We start from the raw sequence: 27447 nt of genomic DNA, 5'->3' as shown, positions 1-27447 counted from the left end.
ATGCCAATCCTGTGTGCAGTTGGGAGATCATTGAGGTAGTCCGTGTCATGGCCAGTTTTTATTTGGGCATGTGGGGTGGGGTCTCATTAGAAGTGAAGAGGCTAGTTAGTCCAGCATTTTCTTAGTGGGGACGGTTTTGGGTGGAGCAGCTTGTTGTTTTATGTTTATTTTTGGTGGTGCTGGGTCTTTGTTGACGTGGGGGCTGCTCTCTGGTTGAGGGGCATGAGCTTCTCACTGCGGTGGCTTCTCTTGCTGTGGAGCGCGGACTTTAGGCGTGCGGGCCTCGGTGGCGGCTCCGGGCCGTGTTGCCCTGGGCCTGTGGGATTCTCCTGGATGGGGGTTGAACCCGTGTCTCCTGCCGGTGCACTCTTCACCACTGAGCGAGGTGGGGCAGGGCAGCTTCTAATTGCGGAGTGTCAGTTGTGCATTGCATGACAGTCTCCCTCATCTTTGTCGTCCTATGCCAGCAAAGCCCTTCAGAGAGTGTGATAGCTCCTCCCCTCAACTTCTAAATACTCCCAGGACTGGTTAACTTCTAGTTAGGAAAACATAAGATCTTCACTCTGGCTTTGTCAGTGATTGTGGAGTGGAGAGGAGAAGGTGGAATATCTAGAAATTTAAGAGACTTGGTTCTTGATTGGCTCTAGGAAGTGTTTACAAACATGTGGGTGTGCGAGCACACGTACACACACGTAGAAGTGCCCTTGGGCAAGTATTGTGACAAAAAATTTTGTGACAGGTTCAGTTTTGGAAAGTAAGATTCTGAGGAGTAAAGTGATTATTGATGTCATTGTGAGAAACAGCTATTAAAGAAATGAATAACTTACAAAGATAATTTCTGGAAGGATAAAGAAAAATACAGATACATAAGAATAAATCCATGGGAAAACAGGAAGCTAGGAATATAACTTCATATAATTAAAATCAAAACTTGATCACTGTGCTTGACGTTTTAAAGGATTCAAAATGAGCAGAACATAGATAGGCCTTGCTTCTGGTAAATTATATTTTGAGAGAGACAGAAAGTTTATCTTTGAAATAAGGCAAGTACAATATATTCAGTGCCTTAGGGCAGGTATAAACTACTGTTCAAGAAGGCAGAGATCAAATTTAAAATATCAGAAGTAAAATATCAGAAGCTGAGCCATACAAACCAAGTTGAATGAACTATTTAATTTTTGTTGCAAGTAGTCTCAATTGTGAAAGCCTTGTGTTCCATGGACATTTCTGTTTGACTGTTTTGTGCTTTGTTCTTCAGGCATTGTTGGCCAGGGTAGCTGCTTATCTAAAATGCATTTGCTTATCAAATGTTACTTTGTACAGAAATTGGCCCGATTAAAACAAACATTTTTGAAAGGTTATAAGCAGATAAATGGTCATAGTTGTTTCTTTTTAGCAATCACAGCCAAGTTAGATCACTTGAGTTCATATTTAATCATTAGGTACTAAAGGTGAAAAGTTGACAAACTTGTAATGAGTCACAACTAATATTTTCCCCCTTTAATGGTACTTATAACTGAGGTAGTTATTATACATTTTGTTTTATGCATACTTTTAAAACAACTCATTTCTTGATCTTCTTCATTACATGTCTAAATTGGATCATACTTTGTATTTTCTTCATTGAATTTGCCAGTAGTATCTGTGAAGCAGATATGAGGTGAAATTCTGAGAGGTATATTAACTTTTTCTTTCAGTTTTGGTGCTAGAACAATTGTAGATTAGACTATTTTATGGTAATGCTTTCCAGTTATTTATATTTTAAAATATAAAGTTAGAACTTACATTGTTTTACCTGTTTTCAGAGTAATAATTGAGTACAGTTCCTGAATCAGTTCTTTGGAAACTTATTGCACTGAGAAACTTTCAGCCCATTTTCAGTTTTGTTTGTCAATATTAGCTAGTTGCTACCCCCTCCAGTGTTCTTGCCTGGAGAATCCCAGGGACGGGGGAGCCTGGTGGGCTGCCGTCTATGGGGTCGCACAGAGTCGGACACGACTGAAGCGACTTAGCAGCATCAAGTGAAAACTGAGCTAACTCAGAACTGAAGGGAGAAAAGAATGAGAATTGTTTTATATAAACAAACTGAGAATCCTGTCCACTCACAGACCATATATCTGCCCTATTAGTACAAGCGCAGCATTCTAGGGAGGATTTTAATAAAGGTGTTTGACCTTCAGCTTGTGTCTATTTCTATGTGGATAAATTTTTAAAGTGTAGGGATGAATATTATTAGTATTGCAATTCTAAAGTTTTTATGAGAAGTAAGAGAACTGAAAGTTACTCAAGGCCTTGAAACAGTTCCTTTTGAGATAAATAAAATGTACTTCAGGGTGAAGGAAGTTTGATTTACTTTCTGGTATTATTGATTAATTATGTGATACTAATCAATGCCCTGTTTACTTCTCAGATAGAAGTTCTGTCTCAGTTCTCTTGAGAGATTTTTTAACAACTTTTCCAAACTATCCATTTTTGTTCCACTCTTGTTAAATCTTTACTCGATTAGTATGCAGACCTAGCATTAAAAATAAAGCAGAGTAAATTAATCTTTTTTTTTTATTGCAGACTTAATTCAGTGCACAAATGAGATGAATGTGAACATCCCGCAGTTAGCAGACAGTTTATTTGAAAGAACTACTAACAGTAGTTGGGTGGTGGTCTTCAAATCTCTCATTACAACTCATCATTTGATGGTGTATGGAAATGAGGTAAGCATTGTTTTTGGTTAACAAGTGTCTGGGGGTGTTGACTGGTTTAGGTTGCTTCTCCCACTGACACCTCAGAAATGCCTATAGCAACTGAATAATATAGGTCAAAAGGGTAGGGTGCTTATGCAGAAATAGAATTGTAGACCCTAGACTTTTTTTTCTGCCTTTTAAGTCAGAAAGCAGAAAGTGGGTCATAGCACAGGGGACTTTCAGTAATGGGATCGAGAAGCAAAGATTAATTCTTGGAGATGGGTTCTATAAGCAGCTCTGTTTCTTGAAGGCCTTTGTGTATAGGTTATATGTTTGTCTTTATTCATTTGGTTTTTCATTACAGCCCAGTCAGATTTCTGTCTGATCTCATATAGTTGTCTGTAGAAGCTCTTTGCCTAGTTCAAGGCTGTGATATTAAGGACTAAGATGGCATTTTGCTTAGAGGGACTGATTGAAGAATACCTTCTTCAGCAGAGTCGTGTCTAAAGTCTTTGCTACCCAAAAAGGATAACGAATAAGATGCATAAACCTTTGCAATTTAATGTCTGGAGAGAATCATCTTGTTTTCCATGATAGCCCAATAGCTAATTTTTGAGTTCTTGCTTTTCTCAGCCTAGTAGGCTTATTTGTAAAATTGTGTCAAAAGGAATATTTAAAACTGTGTTTAAAGAAAGTTTGAATGGAATTTGATAAATCTAGGACCTTGGTATGTGCCTTAGAAAAATGCAGACCACTAATTGCTAGGAGATAGTTCCCATTGAGATGAGGAGGGATTTTTTTTGTTTTATTTGTAGTTTTTAAGTTTTAAAAATTATTTTCAGGAGTGCTACCTGAAGTATAATTACTTAGGTAACACATGTGACCCATTTTTACGACATGTTACTCAGTTGCTTTCTAATTCATTATTAGCAGTATACAGAGTCAGTAGCAAAATTTGGATATACTAGCTTCAGTGTAACCTAAAACATTTTCATCTTAACTAGAATAATAGTTTCTATTTTTATTGGGAATGTGTTTACCTAAGATCATGATCATCTATTCAGAAGAATTTCAGGCTTGTATTTATTTTTTACCTCAAAGATAAACTATGTAGTTTATTCTTTAGAAAGAAAAAGCCACAAATATAACCAACTGCAATGCCAGTTAAAGAGGCAGACATTCAGTGGTGACTTTCAGAGGTGAATAAGGTAATAATTTGCCCAGTGCTCAGTCGTGTGCAACTTTGTGACCCCATAGACTTATAACCTTGCCAGTCTCCTCTATCCATGGAATTTTCCAGGAAAGAATACTAGAGTAGGTTGCCATTTCCTGCTCCAAAGATCTTTCTGACCCAGGGATTGAACCCGCATCTCTGAGGTCTCCTGTGTTGGTAGGCAGGTTCTTGATCACTGAGCCACCTGGGAAGCCCCAACGGTGATAATACCAGAAGCAAAACCTTTTTAAAAGGCAAAGAAATAGAAAGTTGACTGTCATTCCTTACAACTGACTGACAGGAAGAGAAAGGTAGCATTTCAGTAGTGGTTTTTGGATAAACTGTTTCCCTTCAGCAGCTGAGAGAAATTTGGCGCTCTGCTCTTTTTTGTGTGCTAGTTTGTACAACCCTCACGTTTTTGCATTGGCAGGTGTGACTGGTCTGTGAGAGTATGCATAGGGTTTCACTATGCTGTGGTGATGGAGATTCTCTAGAACAGTTGTTCTGAAATAGAGCAAGGCAGGCGAGTGATTTTCACCCTCAAGGAACGTTGGCATAACTGGAGGGGATGCTACTGGCATGTAGTAGGTAGAGGCTGCTGGCATGTTGAACATCTTACAAGGGCACAGGACAGCCCCTCACAAAAAAGAATCATCAAAACTTATGAAAATCATGAGTGTTACATTGTCTTAGGATTTTTTTTTTGTCTTAGGACATTTTAATGCATTTTGAAACAAGTTGTTTTAGAATAAATGATGAAACAGGAGTCTGATTTACAAATTATTTTTCAAAATCATGGTTTGTTAGTTTGCAGTGATCTCTGATGAACACTGTTGGTTCAGAGAAGTGATCATGTACATAAAATTGATAGTAATCCTCTGCATACATTTACAAAGGTAATCCTTTTAAAACTTTTGTCCTACAAAATTGAAAGAGTTTCTTTAGCTGTTTTAGAGGTTGTGTGTAAAAGGAAATTAAGATAGTGTCCTGTGGTAAGCATTTTGGAGAGGGGTTTGACAGTATTTTTGAGAAGATGAGTTTTTATACACATGCTGAGCCAACAGTTCAACCCTAAGTATATATCATGAGAAACCGTTGCATGCCTGCAGGTGGAGACCAGTACAAAGACGTCAGTGAAACATCATTAGTAATAGTAAAATTGGAAAGAACTTAAATATCCATGTAGAAATGGATATATAACGGATGTAGTAGTTTGTTGAAATACTCAAACATTGTTGAAAATGAGTGAACTAGATGTACATATATTAAATGGATAATTCTTGGGAAGAAGTTATTAAAAAACAGATTGGAAAAGAATAAGTACAGTATAGAATTTCTGTAAATTTAAAATAGAAAACAAAATTATGTACTGTTTTTAGATCCTTATATATGTAGTAAAAATTTTAAAAACATTCATGGGAATGATAAAAACCTACTTCAGAAAAGTGCCTCTGCAGAGGGAGGAGGAGAAGGGAATGGTATTGAAGGCATGTGTCTTTAGTAGTGTGTAATTTGATTCTGTAAGGGGATCTAGAGTGGTGCTCTTTAATCTGGACTGTGGGTAAGAGGATGTCTGTTCTGTTATACTCCAATATGATTACTAATGTTCTGTTTTTAAAATAATAAAAATTTGGATCACTAGATACTTGTTTTAAAATAAAGGCACCATCTGAACATGATTAACTGTAGCCATAATATACTATAGTAAAGCGCTTCTAGTTAAAAGTGCCTGTTTCCTTTTAACTTTAATACCATAGCTGTGGGCATTAGACTTTAATAAATTCCTGCATGCTAGTGAAAAATATGTTTTATGTTTTTAGGAGGACTGAAGAAGATAAATTTAAACTAGATAAGATTAATGTGTTAAGCACCACTTTCCCCCCTAATTCTCAAATTAAAGTTTCTTGGATGGCAGTACTATTTGACATAATTATTTGTTGTCTTTTCTTCCCTCAGCGTTTCATTCAGTATTTGGCTTCAAGAAACACGTTGTTTAACTTAAGCAATTTTTTGGATAAAAGTGGATTGCAAGGTAAAGACACCTTATTCATTATAGAAAAATCAAGAGTGACCCCATTTGATGATTACTGCAGAGTTGAACTCTGTTCTTTAGAATATATGCTATGGAGGAGCCTCATGTTTTAGTGAAGGATGTAGAGAAGAAAAAACTGTCTTTTTATATGAAGATTGATTGACTTCACTTCTTGCCACCCAGAGCTCTTTGAGAAGCAGTATAAGGTAGCAGTTTAAGAGCATGGGTTCTGAAAGTGGACTGCCTGGATTCGAATCCCATCTCTAACACAACTGCATAAACTTGAGCAAGTTACTTTACCTCTCTGCATCTGTAAAATCAGGAGTAATGATAGCACCCACCTGTAGGATTATCATGAGGTGTAACCTAGTTATACACGTAAAGTGCCTAGAATGATGCCTGCCACATAGGAAACACTACTTACATTCTGTTATAGTTGTTCTAAATCATATACAACTAAAGATTGATAAGTGTGAAAAATATTAAATTGATTAATGATTTGAGGAGTGGCATTTTGGTTCCATAGGATGTTAAATTTGAGTTTGGGGTTATCAAGTAGTATAAGAAAACAAGTTTTTCATTTCCCAGTAAATAAAAGGAATGTTGGTCGAATAAAGCAGGATTATTATTTTAGTGAAATTCTAAGGGGAAAATTTTTCTGAGCCACATATGACGTACCTAACTTTAAAAATGTAAAGTTAGAATGTATCTTTACATATCTGTAAATGTAGAATTTAACTCTTTTGCTTTCATTGTTGTTTTTGTTATTATTTTATACTTTATTCTAAGAAATGTTGAGAATATCATACATTTTAATAGCAAAGGTAAGTATAATATGTTTTTCAGATGAATTACTTATTAATACTTACCAGGTATTTTATTTATTTTACTTTAAATCAGTAACTTGAAATTGCTGTCATCTAGTGCTGTAGCCCTCCATGTACATACTGTCTTAATGGGATCTGTTACACTTAGCCAGAACTAGACTGTTAGCATTACAGAATAACTCTAGGAAGAGCCTCATAAAGGACATACTAAGACCATACTAAAGGCTTACTCAGTAGTAAGTTTCAGCTGGGAAATATCTTTAGAAAAGGTAAGATTTGTGTTGTGCTTTGAAAGATGGATGAGGACGTGAGTTGACTTAAGCAAAGTTACACAGACATATGTGGATGGTAAAGAGCATGGGTGTTTATTTATAGGGCAAATGAATATGAATAGAATGTAAGATGGGGTGTTGGAGAATATGTAATGGCAGATAACCCTTGGGAAGCTGTTTGGGGCCAAAATCATACACAAAGGATTTTGATATAGTTGGGATTTTATAATGCAGCGAGAAACCATCCAAGTTTTTTGAGTTGAGGGAGGAGGAGAGAGGGAATGTGTGTTATTAAAAAAACCCACTCTAGCCTGTTGTATTTGAGTGAGTAACATCTTGAGGACCTTGAGACTGCTCTGGTCATTATTTTGATCATCTGCTACTGCTAAGTCACCTCAGTCGTGTCCGACTCTGTGCGACCCCATGGACTGCAGCCTACCAGGCTCCTCCATCCATGGGATTTTCCAGACAAGAGTACTGGAGTGGGGTGCCATTGCCTTCTCTGTTTGATCATCTAGTAGAGAGTTAATGAGGGCCTGAATTGTGGCTTCTGTGGAGATGAAAATCAGTAGAATTTAGTGAGTAGCTGTGTATGTGTTTATGAACTGTTCAATACTTCTTTACTTTTGGCAGTTGAAAGTACTAATTAGAATTGAATCTTTCAGAGATTCCAGAAGATCAGTAGTCTGTACATAGAACCAGCTGTTACAAGGTTGATTTTACTTTAATGAGAGATATCATGCCTTAAAAAGTTAAGGGGGAAAAAAATGAAGCCATGGAATCCCTTTTTCAAGTAAAATCTTCAATAGAAGCTATCTGTATATATAACAGATGAAACTGGAGCTGTTATGTTTTCTGGAACATGGATAAAACTACCTCATCTTTTTATTTCTGCTTTCAGCCTTATTTAGTTCATTTGAACTGTAAGAGTCTGGAAAACAATAGGCAAACCACTACTGTAGAGCAGAATATATACATATGTTCCAAGTGGGTTTTATGTGTCTCATTAACTACTGATTTTCTACTTTCTTGAGATGGAAATTAAGCACTTCTAGTGACAAGGTTTTAAGACTTTCATTCCTTTTATGTAGAGAACAGTTTTTAGGCCTTTTATTTAAAGCTTATATTCAAAGATATAACGGTTAGACTGAAATGATAAAAGTTATAATTCAGTGATGTTTTTGTAATTTTGATTGCTGATGTATTTTGTTGGGTAGAGTCTGGTATATTTTATTCAGTATATACTGGCTTTTATACTGGTTGTATATATTATAATTAAACTTATAGTGAGTGAGATAACTGTACATCTAATAGCTGTACTTGAAGTAAGAATAATATGGGTACACAAAGAGTTCAGGGAAAGTTTTAGAGACCGAGCCTTGAAGGATGAGAGGTGTTTCTCCCCTTAGTGAGGATCTAGTAGAGTGTATTAGAGGGAACAGTATTAACTAAAGAGCTGAAAAATGTATGTAGCACCTTATACAATATACTAATAGCTATGAAAATATCTGAGGGCAGTGATTTCTTTCTGTTCACTGATTTTTCTCCAGTAGCCAGTTAGTAGCTACTAAGAAATACTTGCTGAATAAATGAATTGGTGATTATGTTAAATCCAGTCACTGTACTTTGTGTGTGCACACTTGTTTTGGTGTTATATCTTTTTAAAGTAGCAGAGACCATCAACTAAAATTAAATTTGTTAGATGACGATGAACTAAAGTAGAATGGATCTGCTTTTACAGTGAAAGCGAAAGTTGCTCAGTCATGTCCGACTCTTTGCGACCCCATGAACTATAGAGTCCATGGGATTCTCTAGGCCAGAATACTGGAGTGAGTAGCCTTTCCCTTCTCCAGGGGATCTTCCCAACCCAGGGATCTAACCCAGGTCTCTGGCATTGCGGGCAGGTTCTTTACCAACTGAGCCACAAGGGAAAGAGCAAAAATTTGTAGACTTCCTTGAGCCAGGCAATAGCTAAAACACGAGTTTGTTTGTTTGTTTTTATAATATTGATTAGATTTTATGGTGCCGAAGTCTTCAAATCTCATGATTGTGTTGAAGCAAAATCTTAGAATGATTTAGCTATACACTTAGAAAGTTTCATTGAAAACTGTCATAGAATTATTTTTTGTTAGGCCTTAAATTTGCATATTGCCACTTATTTCATTGTACAATGCAGTAATTTTCTCTGCTACTTACAAGGTTGGCGCCCATAAGTTGTTCTAAATCATATGCAACTAAAGATTGAAAAGTATGAAAGATACTAAATTGATTAACGACTTTGAGGGGTGGGATTTTGGTTCTGCAGGATGTTAAACTTGAGTTATGGAGTTATCAAGTATAAGAAAGCAAGTTTTTCATTTCCCAATAAATAAAAGGAATGTTGGTCAGAATAAAGCAGAATTATTATTTTAGTAAATTCTAAGGGGGAAGATTTTTCTAAGCCATATATGACATACCTAAGTTTAAAAATGTAAAGTATTATAGATATTAATGTCACTTAATTCATATCACTAAATTGAAGGTAGTATATCAAAACATTGTGGCCATTGGGTAAAATGAGTTGGTTTTCTAAGCTAATTGGGTTTTTAATATTTTATGAAATCCTTTTATGTTTCTTTTCTTACAGGATATGACATGTCTACATTTATTAGGAGGTATAGTAGGTATCTAAATGAAAAAGCAGTTTCATACAGACAAGTTGCATTTGATTTCACAAAAGTGAAACGAGGGTGAGTTAAGCTTTCTTTCTTTCATTCTTTTTTTTTTGACATCTAATGGATTTGAATATTTTAAAATGTTAACTGCAGGAATTATTTGAGCAAGCTCTGGGAGATGGTGAAGGACAGGGAAGCCTGGCGTGCCACAGTCCATGGGTGGCAAAGAGTCAAACGCTGCTGAGTAACTAAACAACAACAATAAGCATTATTGATTATGAATTACAGAATTTCAAGCCAGTCTTAAGAGATGAGCTTGATGTTTTTTTTAAGAAGTATATCAGATACTTTTACACTAGGATTTTCGAAGTTCTCATTAAATTTTCCAACAGCTTTATTGAGACAATTCACACAACATAAAATTCACCCTTTTAAAGTGTACAATAAGTGGTTTTTAGTATATTTACAAAGTTGTACAGCATCACTGCTGTCTAACTGCAAAACATGCATTTCCTTTTCCTCTGGACCCTGGCAGTCACAAATCTACTTTATATCTCTGTGGATTTGTCTGTTCTGAATGTTTTTAGGTTTGTAAAAGTAATAAACTATTTTTTAAAAATTCAGGCAACATAGAATTATGACTTAAACTGTTAATATTTTGGTGTATCTAATCTGTTTTCTGTGTGAAAATAGAAATAAAAATAGATGTATGAAGACACATAGAAAATCCCATATTTGGATCACACTATTTGAAGACTGCTTCCCTCCCATAATAGATATTTTAGATATTCTCAATATCTGTGCACATAGATCCAGCTTGTTCTTTTGAATGGCTTTAGAATTATGTTCTAGATGTACCTTTGATTTATTTCCTTTTTTTTTTATTTTATAAAAGAAATGCGTTGGCTATTGTTTTACATATGCTTGCATTCTTTTTTTTTTTTTTTTTGATTTGTTTTTGATCACACTACTTGGCATGTGAGATCTTAGTTCCCCAACCAGGGGTTGAACCCGTGCATCCTACAGTTGAAGCACGGAGTCTTAACCACTGAATCACCGTGGAGGTCCCTATGGTTGCATTTGTAAGTGAAATTTCCTGTAGAATAAATTCTTAGAATTGACAAGTCAAACTATATCTATATATATATATACATGTACCATTTTAATAGAAAACACCAAATTGCCGATAACCCTATATGCGAGACAGAATAAGAGACACAGATGCATAGAACAGTCTTATGGACTCTGAGGGAGAAGGTGAGGGTGAGACGTTCTGGGAGAATAGCATTGAAACATGTATATTATCATATGTGAAACAGAACACCATTCCAGGTTCAATGCATGAGACAAATGCTCAGGGCTGGGGCAACTGGATGACCCAGAGGGGTGGGAGGGGGGTTCAGGATGGGGAACATATGTAAACCCATGGCTGATTCATGTCAATGTATGGCAAAAACCACTACAATATTGTAATTAGCCCCCAACTAAAATAAATAAATTTATTAAAAAAAAAAGAAACATACAGAAAAAAAAAAGTGGTACCAAATTATTGAGTTAAATACAGTTATAAATACCTCTTTCATTGTATTCTTTCATCATCATGAAAATGTATCTCATTAGATATTTTGTTAATTGATTAACTTTTAAAGGGTGATATTGAGCCTCTTTCTTTGTAAAAATACCACTCTTGCTTTGTTAATTGCTTTTCAGTATCCTTTGCCCATTTCTCTATTGGACTTTTAAAATTCTTCTGTCTTAAAAGCTCACTGGCAGTTTAGTCAGATAAATTTAGGTTTGATTTCTAGCTTCACTCCAATTAGATGAGGGATTTTAGTAAGATACTTCAGCCAGCTTGCTAACTTTCAAAAAATAATTTTATTTTGAAATAATTCACTTCCTGAAATGCTGCAGGAACAATACAGATAACTCCTATACACTTCACTTAGATTCATCTGTTTTTAACATTTAATTATTCTTTGTGTATGTGTGTTTGTTTACTTTCTTGTTTGAGCTATTTGAGAGTGGATTATATATACCTCATGCCTTTTTACAGTTTATAGCTCTTAACATTTCAGTGCCTATTTCCTAAGAAAAAGTATCTTTTATTACATATCCATCAATTGGCTAACTTTTTCCACATCATGTCACACAAACTGATGCTGTTTTTACAGGACAGTGTTACATGGAAAGGACTACATGAGACTGAAGGGTTGGGATTAATGTGTTGGCATATGTATAGCCCATTTGTACCATGGTAGAATGGTATGGTACAGTTGGAGAGCTTCAAGTTACTTCATCTGTGAAGTTTTAAAAATTTATTTATTTTATTTTTGGTTGCACTGGGTCTTCGTTGCTATGCGTGGCATTCTCTACTTGTAGTGAGTGGGGCTACTCTTTGTTGCAGTGCGTGGGCTCTCGTTGCAGAGGCATCTCTTGTTGGGGAGCACAAGCTCTAGGTGTGCGGGCTTTAGTGGCTGCAGCACGTGTCCTCAGTGGTCATGGCTCACAGGCCCTGAGGTGTGTGGGCTGCGTTAGTGGTAGCACGCAGGCTCAGTAGTTGTGTCTCATGGGCTTCGTTGCTCTCTAGCACGTGGTGTCTTCCTGGACCAGGGATTGAACCCATGTCCCCTGCACCACTGTGAAGTTCTGTAAATACTTTTCATCTGTAGAATGGTGATGTTAATAGCATTTATCTATTAGGATTTTTGTGAAAATTAAGTGATTTACTGTATGTAATGCTTATTAGCACATGGTAAACTAACAAGCTTTTGGATTTATTGGGAAAATAAATTGTCACAGGTTATAAATACTGCCCCCTCCTTTTTTTTAGCATTTATTAAAACTTTTAAAAAAATCTATGTGATAAAAATTGTTATCTTTATTTTTATGGCTACTGTCTTTCAGGCAAACTTGGAGTGGGATTTTCTGCCCTAAAGTGATCAATTAACTATGTTTTCATTGGATATTTTTATGGATTCAGTATTTATATTCAAATCTTAGATTCGTTTAGAATATATCTTGTTATTAAAAAAGTGAGATGGAGATTAACTACAGTTTTTTAATAGAAATATAGGATATTCAAAAATCAAAATGAATCATTATCCTATATGGTTAAATGGGCTTCCCAAGTGGCGCTAGTGTTAAAGAACCCACCTGCCAATGCAGGAGACGTAAGAGATGTGGGTTCAATCCCTGGCTCAGGAAGATCCCCTGGAGGACATGGCAGTCCACTCCAGTATTCTTGATTGGTGTATCCCTTGAACAGAGAAACCTGGCATGCCATAATCCATAGGGGTCACACAGAGTTGGACACTACTGAAGGAACTTAGCATGCATGCACTTGGTTAAATGACTTTTCACTTAAATACATTTACTTTATCTAGCCCCTTTTTTGTTCTGGCAAATTCTTAAGTCATTCTTCGAGAATTCACTCAAACATTTTTTTGAGGAAGCCTTTTTTTCTGTTAGATTTTTTATGACATTGTCTCATCCATGAAGACAGTATAGTCTCAGATTCTTATTTTCAGGACTTTCCACAGTGTCTAAACATAGTAGATGCTTAATAGTTTTTGAAAAGATGATTAGATGAGTTTCTAAACAGTACATTAAATGGTTCTATGAAAAATGGATCCAGTAAATTGCCTGTTGATATATCTTTTTAGTTGGTTGTGTTAAACATTGGTCCCTTCATTTTCTTTTTGTTTAGCATTCCATTTTTTTGATAGTGTTAACTTGCCGTGTAGAATTATCTTGAATTCTAAGTTGGTACAATTTGAAGTGGTAAGACATTGTTATGTAACTAGCAAAAGAATAATCCAGGTATTGTCTGTGAGTAAGAGTATGGATGATCAGCCTTTAATTCATTACTCTTATATTTGGGAAGCAAGTATCTGAATTTAATTACACTTGATTACTGAAGTAATAAATACTTGTGTTCTGCATAGAGTATGAATTGTCATGCATTTGGTTTGAATCATTGAAGCATTTGGATTTGTGAATCGAGTTTTTTGAAGTCAGTTGCTGACGTAAGCATGTGATAACTGTTTGGATTTTTCTTAATTGAGAAATTTAAAGTTGTCTGGGAAGAAATGTTGTGGAGGCTAGTGAGAGAGAGAAGAATAAAAAATGTTCCCATTGTTTCTGCCCTAAGCCACTGGAGAGATGGCTGGCACCTTTTACTGGGAACGTTTTTGGAAGCAACATAAGGCAGTGGTTAAAAATTAAGAAATTAATTTTGGGAATATTAATTTTTAGATGTCTGTGATTTTTATAAATTAATTATCAAGTAGGCAATTTGACAGTACTAACTAGGACATTTGAGAGTTCTGGTCTGGGTGAATAAATGGCAGTTTGGTAATTTCTGCCTGGGGAATGACAGTGTCCTAGGGAATCAGTGTAAAATGAGAGGGGAGAGCCCAGAAACATCTTGAGATACACAGCATTTATTTTAGAGAATGAGTAGAGGATGAGGAGACAAGGAAAGAGACTGAAAAAGTAATGGTGCAGTAGGAAGAAAACAAGGAGTGAAGGATATTGGGGATGCTAAGAGAGTAGAGAATTAAAGAAGGAGGAAAAAGTTTGAATGCTGCTGAGAAGTCTAGTCAAGTAATGTTGAACTAGCATCCACTGGAGAGGCAACATAGAGAGGTAAAAGTGGAGCTTACACTGGAGTGAGTTGAATAATTAATGAAAATTATGAATTTGCCAAGTGACTGCAAGGGAATGAGAGGTGCAAGAGAGTTAAGGGTATTTGCAAGGGCATGATTATAATACTTATCTTTGGAATTATGAGCTAGATGAAAGAAGGAAAAACTAGAAGGGATCAATATGGGTAGTGGTAGGGTTAATACATTGAAGTTTATTATGAAGTCAAATAGTTTTTGTCATGGGACACTTGACCAAAGTAGCTAGAAAGTTAAAAGGTGGTTGTCAGGATGAGGTGTCTGATCTTGGCTTTTTCTTACATTGAGGGTAAGGGAGTGGTAGTGGGGGCTAGGGATAATGTGGTTTCTTGGCAGGCAGTAAGGTCAGGCTATGACTGTGAGAATAGGGGATGTGGTTAAGGGGCTTTGAGATCAAGATTTGGATTGATTGTGCATGTAAGATGTTGAAATTAACTGAGAAAAACTGAGCCAATGTTGACATCTTTTGTGATACAGGGTAACTGACCAGAAGGTCAAAAAATCCTTTAGCAAGGAGAGGGAGGGAGAACTAGAAGGGCCAACAGTGACTGATGAAACAGGAGTGTGATGTGTGTGGAAATAAAGAAAGGGCTGCAAAGAGGGGATGATGTCCTCATCCCGAACTCTTGAAGCTGGTACCAGTCAGTTTTTGGGTATGTGTGACTTCACACATCTTCTCTGGGAGGGTTGTTGGACTCAAACTGGTCAACAGCTGCCTACATAAGGCAGGCCAGTGTTTGTTCTTTAAACAAACTTTTCATAGCTTAATTGTTTTTCTTGTATCTGGAGTTGTGTTTTAAGGGATAGCTTAGGATAGAACAGCTATTTGTAAGTATGGATCATTTGTCAGTTCAGTTCAGTCGCTCAGTCGTGTCCAACTCTTTGCGACCCCATGAATCACAGCATGCCAGGCCTCCCTGTCCATCACCAACTCCCAGAGTTTACCCAAACTCACGTCCATCGAGTCGGTGATGCCATCCAGCCACCTCATCCTCTGTCGTCCCCTTCTCCTCCTGCCCCCAATCCTTCCCAGCATCAGGGACTTTTCCAGTGAGTCAACTCTTTGCATCAGGTGGCCAAAGTATTGGAGTTGCAGCTTCAACATCAGTCCTTCCAATGAACACCCAGGACTGGTCTCCTTTAGGATGGACTGGTTGGATCTCCTTGCAGTCCAAGGGACTCTCAAGAGTCTTCTCCAACACCACAGTTCAAAAGCATCAATTCTCTGGTGCTCAGCTTTCTTCCCAGTCCAACTCTCACATCCATACATGACTACTGGAAAACCATAGCCTTGACTAGACGTATCTTTGTTGGCAAAGTAATGTCTCTGCTTTTTAATACGCTTTCGAGGTTGGTCATAACTTTCCTACCAAGGCGTAAGCATCTTTTAATTTCATGGCTGTAGTCACCATCTGCAGTGATCTTAGAGCCCAAAGGGAACATCTATATATTTTTTTGAAAGGGCCTTGTTCCTCTACCAGAAGTTCATGAAAAGCTCTGCTTTAGAGTCTTATACACTTGGGTTTACACACTGACCCTAAAATCAATTCGTTTTCTGACCTTAGATATTCTCATAACCTCAATGAACCTAAAATTTCATTGTCTATAAAATGGGACAAGACCACCTGCAGGATTTTTGTGAGAATTTGAAACACATACACCAAGCCCTTAATAGGGAAGACTGGTCTATAATAAACACTTGGTGTTAGTTGTGTACGTTAATCCTATTACCTCTTATCCAGTGTTTTTGGTGTCAGTTTTGTAAAATTATAATTTATTTGGTACTGATATTTATCTTTCTTTAGAAATATCTACAGAAATATTTAAAGAAGTCTTTTTGGAAATATTTAACAATATTTTATTAAAAACCATTTCTCTTAAGCATCACTTATTTTAATGGCCTGATTAGAATGACTTGGTGAAAACTGTCCTTTATATTGTAATGAAATAATTTTTTTAATTGTATATATTTGAGTATATAACTTCATGTTTTATTTATTTATGGCTATGCTGGGCCTTTGTTGCTGTGCACAGGTTTCTCTAGTTGTGGAGAGCAGAGGCTGCTCTGTTGTGGGGCACGGGCTTCTCATTGCGGTGATGTCTCCTGTTGAGGAGCACTGGCTCTAGGGCCCAAGGCTTTAGTAGTTGTTGCACTTGGGCTCAGTAGTTGCAGCTCGCAGGCTCCAGAGCCCAAGCTCAGCAGTTTTGGCACAGGGGCTTAGTTACCCAGTGGCATATGGGATCTTCCCAGACCAGGGAACCAATCAGTGTTCCCTGCATTACAAGGAGGATTCTTAACTATTGGACCACCAAGGAATCCCTAAAATAATTTTGATTTGAGTCACAAATAAACTACTTTAAATAAAGTAGTACTCACCAAGACATGTATTCAACTGCAGTCTCTGTTGTGTCCTATTTAGTGATTTGAAGGAAATGCCCTTTAGACGCATGAGCAGCGTGAGCATCAGATGATTTCCTCGTGTGAAAAGTATAGTATAAACCTGGTTATATATTGTAAGCTTTTATTTTTATGCTCATGTTTTACATCTTTTTAGTTTGAAATGAGCACCTTGATATTGGACATATGGTTATTTCCTGTTTTTGTTTTTCTATACGATTTCTACTTGAGGTTTCAGGTTCAATAATGACATAAAAACATGTGATGTTTGGTAACAGCTTGTTCTCTGTTTAAATAGAGAACCAGATGGGAGTTTGAAATGTAGATTTAATAACAAACTCAATTGTTTTTTTCTTTAAACAGGGCTGATGGAGTTATGAGAACCATGAACACAGAAAAACTCCTAAAAACTGTACCAATTATTCAGAATCAAATGGATGCCCTTCTTGATTTTAATGTAAGTTGATTACATAAATGCTTTTGTAATTTGATATTTTAAAAATTGCATCATTTTAATTAGATTTTTTATCTCAAGTTGTCATAGACTAATTTTTCACAGTATTTGGCTAAGGATTTTCTATAAATGTGGTCCCAAATCAGTTTACTCTCTATTTTAATAATTGCTTAAGATTTACTCTGATTTCTTTGGTGGTGCTTCCATAATCCCCGCTATATTATAGGGTATGCAAGCTTTTCAAAGTGATGGAGAGGTGAAGAGATTGATGTGAAAATCTGCTCTTTTTGATAATGGTTTTTAGATGTTAAAAATGTACAAAAATTTTCCTTATGAATAGCTGTCTTAAGATTTCAGTTTTTGTCTGCTTTGCAGAACTCAAAGCATGACAGTTATTAAGAAATAAAGGGAAGTTCAAATATACTTGTAACAATGTGTTGTATAGCTATTGCCCAAGGACTCTGTGTTCCCTGGGATTTTTGTTTTAATGACTGCTGCTTGAACTGAGTTTCCAGCTTTGTTATTTGTTTGTAGTATGTTGGGTGTTAGCATTTTCAAGTCTTCTATTTTGGTGCATCTAGTACTCTTGCCTGGAAAATCCCATGGACGGAGGAGCCTGGTAGGCTACAGTCCGTGGGGTCGCTAAGAGTCGGACACGACTGAGCGACTTCACTTTCACTTTTCCCTTTCATGCACTGGAGAAGGAAATGGCAACCCACTCCAGTGTTCTTGCCTGGAGAATCCCAGGGATGGCAGAGCCTAGTGGGCTGCTGTGTATGGGGTCGCACAGAGTCGGACACGACTGAAGCGACTTAGCAACAGCAGCAGCAGCACTTAAGATATTTTATTTTAGACCTTGTAGTGATTGACACTCTTGACAGTTTTATGCTGAAATTGATTTTCCTTTAATGGTGTGCTGTTACTTGGTAATCTTTAACTTCTGGAGGCCAGGGACCAGCTCTGCTTTTCCCTGCTGTGACCCTGTTGTCAGTACTGTGTGGCACATAGATAGTGTTCAATAAACATTGAGTAAATGCATCCTGTAGGTGCTTTATAGACTAGAACAGGTTCTCAAGCTGCTGTTTTTTTATGTGGCTTGTGACCTGAGAACTTTTTTAAATGGTTGCAAATAATTTAAAAAAAGGAAATATTTTTACATTTTTGAATGGTTGCTAGTAATAAAAGAATTTTTTAACAGGTAAAAAGTATATGAAATTTATATTTCAGTGTCCACAGTAGTGTTTTTAGAACAGGCTCATTGGTTGCATGTGGTCTGTGGCTGCTTTGTTGGTGTAATAATAGAGCCAAGTAGTTGTGACAGATCATATGGCTGCACAGTCTGAAGTACTGACTCATGCCCCTAGTTTGCTGGCTCCTAGTCCAGAAGACAGGAGATTAATGTAACTGCTGAACTTTATTTTGATTTTTATAGAGAAAACGTCCAACCATGAATTTTATTTCCACTTAATTTATTGTGGGTATCTTTATAAAATTGCATGTTCTTTTCAGTGTCGGTTATACTTTGTTGTATGTAATAATTTATTGCTTCCCAGATGGCTCAGACAGTAAAGAACCTGCCTGCAGTGCAGGAGACCTGGCTTCAATCCCTGGGCTGGGAAAATCCGCTGGAGAAGGAAATGGCATCCACTCCAGTCTTCTTGCCTGGAGAATCCCATGGGCAGAGGAGTGTGGCGGCCTACAGTCCATGGGGTCGCAAGAGTTGGGACACGACTGAGCGACTAACACTTTACCTGTTGATAAATGTTTAGGGCATTTGGTTTTTTAATTCAGAAAATAAATGGGGAAAAAAAAACAGAAGGGAGGGATGCTAGATACTCCATGTGTGCGTTAGATAATAGTGTATCTATATATTTATAAGCCTGTTTATATAGAATTAATACCCTAGACAAAGAATTAGATGGTCAAAGGCCATAAACATTCAAGTTTTTAATAAATATTGCCAAATTATACTCCAAAAGGGTTGAGCCATTCACTAGTCAATAGGCACCTGTTTTTCTTTGTTCTCATTGGTGTAGAATAATACCTTGGTTTTGACTATCTTGAGACTTACTAGTCTGGCACTCAAGAGAGGGTAGTTCAGTGATTTAATTTGATTCTTTTAATTTGCGTATCGGTGAAGTTGAACTTCTTTTTACATTATTAGCTATATGTATTGTTTATTTTGTGAATTGTCTTACAGAATTCTCTCTATAATGCAGATCGATCTTGTCAGATATTCTGAAAATATTTACCAATTTGTTGCTTTACGATTCCGCTTATATTTTTCTGTACCTAACAAGTTAATTATCATGTACTTAGATATCTAGATGGCAACCCAGTCTAGTATTCTTGCCTGGGAAATCCTATGGACTGAGGAGCCTGGCAGGCTAGTGTCCGTGGGGTTGTAAGAGTCGAACACAACTTAGCAACTGAACCACCACCACCACAGTTATCTAAAAAAGAACTTAAGATTAACTTGTTTTATCCTTTTGATTATTTTCTTGAGATAAAGGTAAAGGCATTTCTCATATATCTTAGTAGACAACTACTTTTTTTTCACTAAAACATGAGTCACTAATAATAGTAATATTGATCATTGGATACATGTATATATATATGGGTGAGCCCTTTCTCTTTTCACTTGAAATAGGCACAACGTTGTTAATGAGCTATACCTCAATACAAAATAAAAAGTTTAAGAAAAAATAAATATTGATCATTTATTTGTAAAATACTGCATCAGACTCTTTACACCAGTATGTCAGTTAATTCTCCTGTAACCATATGAGGTAGAAATATTATAACCATTTTGAAGATGAGTTTGTTTGTAATATTGGGAAAATTATTTCTTTTTTAAAAAAGTATTTTCTACCTAGCTTAACTCAGTTCTTTGGTGATTATAGTAGCCATTTAATAAATATTCTTTTATTTAGAAACATTCAATAAATTCTTCATGACTGAAAGTGAACTTTACTTAGAAATGGGCTCTATTTTGTAATTAGAAGTATTTAATGTTGAAATGAACTTAAAATACTTTTGAGATGTAGCCTAAGAATTTCAAGAGTTGAAGGATACTTTTGTTCTCACTGACTTATTTCTGAACTAAATTCAGCGTTAATTCTTTGATCAATATTTTTGCACTGTATGGCTGTGACTCTGATTGCTAGAGATAAATATCTTTCTCTGTCCTATACCTAAGTGTTTGAATTCATTGTATTTTACTTTGAAGGAAGTCATTGTCATTTTGGAACAGAACATTAGCTAATCTTTCTATTTTTTTTTCCAGGTTAATAGCAACGAACTTACAAATGGGGTAATAAATGCTGCCTTCATGCTCCTGTTCAAAGATGCCATTAGACTGTTTGCAGCATACAATGAAGGAATTATTAACTTGTTGGGTAAATATTTCTATCGTTTAATAACATTTTATTTCTTATCTTGTGTCATTGATAAATATTGTCTTAGTTATTACTTAAAGCTGCCTTAAAATTCATTGAGATATAGTTATTCATTGAACAATTTGGAGAAAAGAATTTTATACCTGACTGCATATGCTAAGTGATTAAATAATTATACAATTAGAATGCTCAGTCAGATGAACTATGCACTTTTTAGATATATCTGTATTTTTTTCTATCAGTTTTATTTTTAGAAACAGAAAAATTTCTTAACAGTTAAGTTGGAATTTTCTGTCTCAGGAAAATAATTTCCTCACAGTTTATTCCAAAATGAACTTTTAATTATAAAATTGGTACTTTTTTCTAAACTTAATTTTTAGATTGATAATTATTTTAAAATAAATACTGTTTTAAAGGATGTTTTTTACATTTGAGGCATTTTAGGAGTGTGTGGTGCTTTGTTGTGTAGTAGGTATATATGACATTCAGTTAGTTTTGCCTAGAGATGCTAATTTTTTTCAGTGGAGTTTGAATGGAGTAGAAAAGTAACAGTCTGCAAAGAGTGTCAAAGTATTAAGTGTCAAGATGTCCGATGTGTTTACTCCAGTATATTTGTTCCCCCTTTTCAGTAATTTTTTTAAAAGAATTTATTTAAATTTGATTTTCATAGGCAAGGGTAATACAAACTCATTTAGGGGTGCTTTAATCCACGGATATAGGGAAACTGGGGTGTTTTTTTTTTCACAAGTGAAAAATGGAAAGTTTTTTACAAAGTTTTGGAAAGTATAGTCTCCCACCTTGTGACTGGTGTAAATTAAGCTCTTTACTGCTATTTATGTAAGTTAAATTAGTTCTCCAAGTGACATCTGGACTTAGAAAAGTTGCCATCTTTCTTAATATTATTTAGAATATTTGGAAATAGACATTTAGCACTGTTTTAAATGGAGTCAAATGTGATCTGCATTAACATGCAAATTATACTTAGGGAATTGTTAGGAAAGAAATATTGTGGGAAAAACTGGTAACAGGAGTAAAGTCATAATTTCTTAATTTTTAATACAGCAGCATCTCTATTTTGAGTTGCTTTGAATATCTAAGCTAATTTAACACTTTTTTCGGTAGGGTGAATGTGTTTTCTGAGACATCAGTATGACTCGGGCTGTTTTAAATCTTTTTCTCTTTTGAGTCTTTTATTTTGATGTAAATGAAAGTATGTTTATATCTGTTTTTGGCAGAAAAATATTTTGATATGAAAAAGAACCAGTGCAAAGAAGGTCTTGACATCTATAAGAAGTTCCTGACTAGGATGACTAGAATCTCAGAGTTTCTCAAAGTTGCAGAGGTAAACTGTGTTTAAATGACTGTATCTCTTAACTTGGTTTCTTTGTCTTTAAGTGTACATTTCAAAGAAATCAGTCTTCACCCAAGTGAAAGAAGTGTGTTAAATATAGTAAGGTATATATTCAGGGGAGGGAGGCGGGAGGGGGGTCCAGGAACGGGAACACATGTAAACCCATGGCTGATTCGTGTCAATGTATGGCAAAAACTACTACAATATTGTAAAGTAATTAGCCCCCAACTAAAATAAATAAATTTATTTAATAAATAAATAAATAAAAATGAATAAATAAATAAAAATGAAAAATAAAAAAATATGTAGTAAGGTATATATTCAATTTTAACACTATGCTATATTGCATTCTGTGCTGTAGTATGAATATGATATGGCATTGAATATTACCCTGTGTATTTAATCTAGTATTGAATACTAAAAAGTAATCTAATTTTTAAATTCTTTATAAAATCAGATAGATGGCGATGATTTTTATGTTTGGAATTGGCTGTATATCGTAGAAGATTTATTCTATTAAATATGGTAAAGAATATTCTATGTTAGTACAGGTCTCCTTCCTTCAGTAAGACTTGCAACCAAAGCCATGTGGTTCAGAATGTTTTCTTCACTTCAGAAGTGAACTTAATGCATTTATTGTTTGTCATTTTTTATGAAAGCTATGAATGTAGGTTATAGGATAATTAATTTTGTAAATCTTTTTGAAAAATGAGTTTCTGAGTCACAGAAGGTAGTTGTGGTAATGCTTATAGACATTATCTTGCTTCCACAAAGAGTTTTTATTTTTCCCTTTCTCTTCCATCTACCTATTATTACCAGAGGTGTTTTGTTAGGGTAATTTTAAAAGATGAATATATTGTTGATCAGTAATAGCAAAGTAGTTCATCTGAAACTAGCAAGTAGATGATTCTGCCTCTATTACCATAGTGATGTTTTTATTCTGTAGCAGGTGGAGTAAGATTCAAAAGGATGATGAGACCTTTGAAGAAAATAGCTTTGTGGTGTTAAACTATTTTATGAAGTGTACTGGAATTTATTTGGATTTAAAGTATCTCTCAAGGAGTAATCAATTTTTTTCCCATTTCTTTAGCGTCAGTCACATGCTAACACCAGAAAGAAGTAGTTTTTATGATGATTCTAGGAAATTCTTTAAATACATTTACTTTGTTGACCTTTCCCTTTGGCTTCTTTTGTTCTTTGCATTTGATAAGTTGTATCTACTGACTTAAGTTTTAAGCCCTTATTCGCCTCCAGATCTGCTAGTCTTAACCCTGCGATGGAATAGACCATCCACTCCATATCCACTCCATAGGAATACTCCCCTACCTTAAGAATATTCTTTGATGAAGTGGTCTTGGGGCTCGCAATTTCATTATGAGACCTTAGTTCTTGGAGTGAAGACTCAAGTAACCTTTTCAAATGTGTTTGAAGATGACAAATATATCATTCAGTGATTAGCTTTGAAGATCTTAGTATGAATTATTTTATCAAATTTTCTACTGATACCATTCTGGAATTGGCCCTTGAAAGGTTGAGAAAAGGAAGGGAGAGTGATAAGAAAGTGAAATAGTTATATAGCATGAATAATCATATAGTCACAGGAGGGAAAAAAAAATTTTAAATTAGGGTGTTGGAATAAATAAGAATGGTTTTTATCTTCTTTGCTAGAAATTGCCTAGTACCTGAGCATCATGAAAGTATGTAGGGATTGCTTTGTGGGGACAGTTATATCCTGGTTAAATATCACCTGGTATTTGTATAAAACCTGGCCTGCTTGAGTGAACGTAGGTTTGAAATCTGTGGTGACTGCCAGGGAAAGTGTATTTTATGGTGAAAGAGGGAGTCATTGTTGTTAGGTTTGTTCCTTAACTTCTTATTGTGCTCCAACAGACTTATTCATGGTCAGCCTTTCTAATTCTTGGTGTAGTGTTTTTGTCATAGAAGTGATGGATTTTTCAGATTGTGACAAGGTAGCTTCTGTAGGTGTTTTGAGGATATGGAGATGGTAACTTAGTAGCCTGGTTGAATTTCCAATTCTCCTTCCCCTCCTGTTAGAACTTTTAGAGCCATCAGATAATACCTAAGTCTTTGGAAGTATTGAATGATATCTGCAAGGATTAAATATTCTTCTAACTTTAAAGAATTCTTCCTAAAATATTGCTCATAGTACTAGTCATAAATGTTATTTTCTAAATTTTACTTATAAAACCCCTTATTGTAATTTTATCTATTAAATATGATGCTGCTTCTTCTTACAGCAAGTTGGAATTGACAGAGGTGATATACCAGATCTTTCACAGGTAAGTATTGTTGTAATATCAGTCTTGGTCTGCTGTGTTCACTAGATCTGAAGGGTACAAAGATGAATAATATGCAGCTCTTGCTGTCAAGATCAGTGTAATTTTTCTTGATTTTTAATGTTTTGATATGTTGCTGATGATTGTTCTAACATTATAACCATATAAAAGTCTACTCATTTCTTCTTGGTGGAGCCAGCCAGTACTCTGCTGTTCTTTTAGTTTAATCTCTTTTAGTCTCTGTTTCTCATCATTATCATTACCACCCCACCAACACCCCCTGCCAAAAAAGAAAGAACTGAACTTAGAGAATGGTGTTTTAAAAACAAAATCTTCCCTATACTATTGGTAGAGAATAGTCTTACGCAGGATTTGTTTTTCCTGTTTTAAACCGTCCACTTTGGCTCTTTGACTCAGGTAGATACATTAAATAAGTATAAACCTCAAGACATTGCTCTTAAGTTTGAGTCCTGGCTATGCCACCAGCTAGCTGGCCCTGTGATCTGGGGAAGTTGCTCTCTGTGCTTCAGTTTCATTATCTCTGAAATGTAGATATTACAATACCCATCTCAGTTGGGAGGATTAAGAGTTAATACCTAAAAAACATTTAGAGCATTAAGCACTCAGTGTTAACTATTATAATATTATTTTTTATTATCATTATCTTAAAAAATTTTTAGGAAGGAAACTTTAAACCTGCAGTTTTTTCTGGCCTTTTCTGGTGTTTGTTTACAGAGTATTAAGAATGAAAGGACCTGGCATAAACTATCCTTATGTATCAATTCTCCTCAGTAGTTGTTACCTTTTACCTTATTGTCAGTCATTCTTAGATTCTTTTAAATGCTTTGCTTGTTAATGCTTCTTACTGTTCTTCTCTGTACTCACTTATTCTGATTCATCTCTTTGATCTCCAGGCTAAGGATATACACTAGATCTAGTTATGAATTGTATGCAAATAAAAATTTTTGCATATGCCCACATGAAATAATTGACCTCATTAAGATTGAGCACGTTATTGCTCTAGGCTAAGTGTGATAAGAATCATTGTTTGAACAGTATAAACTGATTTGACAGTTTCAAATGGGAAGGGAGTTTGGGGGAGAATGGATACATGTATATAATATGACTGAGTCCCTTTGCCCTCTACCTGAAACTGTCACAACATTGTTAATGGGCTATATGCCAATATAAATAAAAAGTTTAAAGTAAATACATTTTAAAACTAAAAAGATCAGCCTCAGGCCATACTGTCATTATGTGTCTGTACTTTAATATTCATGGTATTGTACTTTAGGAAAGATGGTAGTTATACATGAGTGGAAATTTTTAAAAAGTGGAAATTTGAGATTATTTACTCTTTGTTTGTTATAAATTGTTCTTTTTAGGATGTGAAGCATCACATTTCCTTCATTTTTTGTAATGTGGATTTGACTTTGAAAAAACATATATTTAAAAGGGATTTAAAAAATAGTTTATTAATCATCGTACCTAAGTAGTTGAGGTATTTGTAAGCACAACTTAAATGTTTCAGAAAAAAATACATAGTTTAAATGACCTCAGTTTTAATTTAAGATTCTGTAGCATAGTAGTTAGTATCTAGGCTTTCAGACGGGACATACCTTCTACACTATGTTGGCTCCTGCTATGTATCAGATACGTGATCTGGGGCAAGTTCATTTTCTTTGTCTCAGGTTGTTTTCTTGTAAAATGGATATGGTAATAGTGTCTTTCTCATAGATTCAGTGATGGCATACAGGGTAGCTCACACAGTGCCCATTGTGTTATAGGAGCTTTTAAAATGTTAATTGCTGTTAGTAACACTCGCCTCATCATCTCTGACGTAGCTCAGACAGTAGTTGGCCTGCTGATTTGTTGGGGTTGAGGGATTGCACATGTGTCCTCAGATCAGTATAGAAGCCCATGTTTTCTACCATGTCTGTCTTGTGCTAAGGTCTTGATTTAGAGAGAGAAAATACAGGGTGAAGGAAGTTGTTCAGGTCATAGTTGACAGAGAAAATAGCCAGTACTGTCTCTTCCAACTGCTTTTGGATACTTGTAATTCAGAAACTCTATATCAAATCCTAAAGAATATTTGGTGTAAGTGAATGCCACTGATGTTTTGGTTCACTTAAAAGTAGTGAACAGTTCTTTTTCAGCTCACTGAAAAGGTTTCCTTTTGAAAATAAGTGATTAACTGTTCATATTCAGTTGAGATTTGACACACAGACTGAGGGTTTCAAGCTAGTCTTTAAAAAAAATTGAGGTAAATACCTGTTTGAATGAGGATTGATAACCGTAAGCACTTGTATAATCAATACACCATTTAAGATGTAAATCGTTTCCATCAGCCTCTGTCCCCCTCCAGTCACCCCAGACCGTTCCACACAAATCACTACTTTGAATTCTAATAGAGTAATTTTTATCAGTTTTTGAATTTAATGTAAATGGAATCATGTGACTGTTTTCATGTCTGGCTTCTTTTGCTCATCATAATGTTTTGAGAGCTGTCTATATGTTAGATTTACCATTAATTAATTCTTTTTAATTGCTGAATAGTATTCCATCATGTGAACTTACCACAGTTCTGTCTCTTTTCTAAATTGGAAAATTTGGAAATTTTTGGGTTATTTACAGTCTTTTAACTGTTGTAAATAAAGCTGGGGCTTCCCTGGTGTCTCAGCAGTAAAGAATCCACCTGCAGTGCAGGAGACACAAGAGACTTGTGTTTGTTTCCTGGATTGGGAGGATCCCCTGGAGAAGGAAAAGGGCAACCCACTCCAGTATTCTTGCCTGGGAAATCCCATGGACAGAGGAGCCTGGCAGGCTATATAGTCCATGGGGTCACAAAAGTCAGACATGACTTAGCTACTAAACCACTAAATAAAGCTGCTTACAACAAGTCTTTTCTTGTGGAGATATGCTTATCTTTCTGTTAAATAAACAGTTAAAAATGGAATTGGGTAATTAAGGTAGATGTATATTTAGCTTTCTTTTAAAAAAAATCCATATCGTTTTTCAAGGTGGATGTATTCCCACCAGCGTTGTATGACAGTTATATTTGCTCTGTATCTTCAGCATTTGATGTTGCTAGTCTTTGTAACCATCTAGTGAGTAAGAAGTTGTATCTCATTATGATTTTTTGTTTCCTTGATGTTAATTTTCGGTTTGATTTGTCAGTAACTATTCAAAAC

The 27447-nt window shown here is 35.5% G+C and overlaps 1 protein-coding gene across 36 annotated transcripts in view; it reads left to right on the top strand.

Moving 5' to 3' along the window:
- PICALM (phosphatidylinositol binding clathrin assembly protein) overlaps positions 1-27447 on the top strand; it is a 97292-nt gene that overhangs the window by 28301 nt on the left and 41544 nt on the right. For all 36 annotated transcript variants that reach the window (XR_014067633.1, XR_014067635.1, XR_014067634.1 and 33 more), the window contains exons 2-8: positions 2566-2708; positions 5848-5923; positions 9649-9751; positions 17120-17213; positions 20497-20608; positions 21844-21950; positions 24218-24259. Coding sequence is in view for 33 of the 36 variants with exons in the window: in XM_081537015.1 (XP_081393141.1) it covers positions 2566-2708; positions 5848-5923; positions 9649-9751; positions 17120-17213; positions 20497-20608; positions 21844-21950; positions 24218-24259 (677 nt within the window). In the remaining 3 variants the exon portion in view is untranslated. The remainder of the gene's footprint in view (positions 1-2565; positions 2709-5847; positions 5924-9648; positions 9752-17119; positions 17214-20496; positions 20609-21843; positions 21951-24217; positions 24260-27447) is intronic.

Source organism: Giraffa tippelskirchi, chromosome 10 (assembly GCF_054371585.1).
Source record: "Giraffa tippelskirchi isolate mGirTip1 chromosome 10, T2T-mGirTip1v1.2.pri, whole genome shotgun sequence".
NCBI lineage: Eukaryota > Metazoa > Chordata > Mammalia > Artiodactyla > Giraffidae > Giraffa > Giraffa tippelskirchi.
Note: the sequence above shows the minus strand (reverse complement) of the source record. Positions and strands in the feature narration are given on the sequence as shown.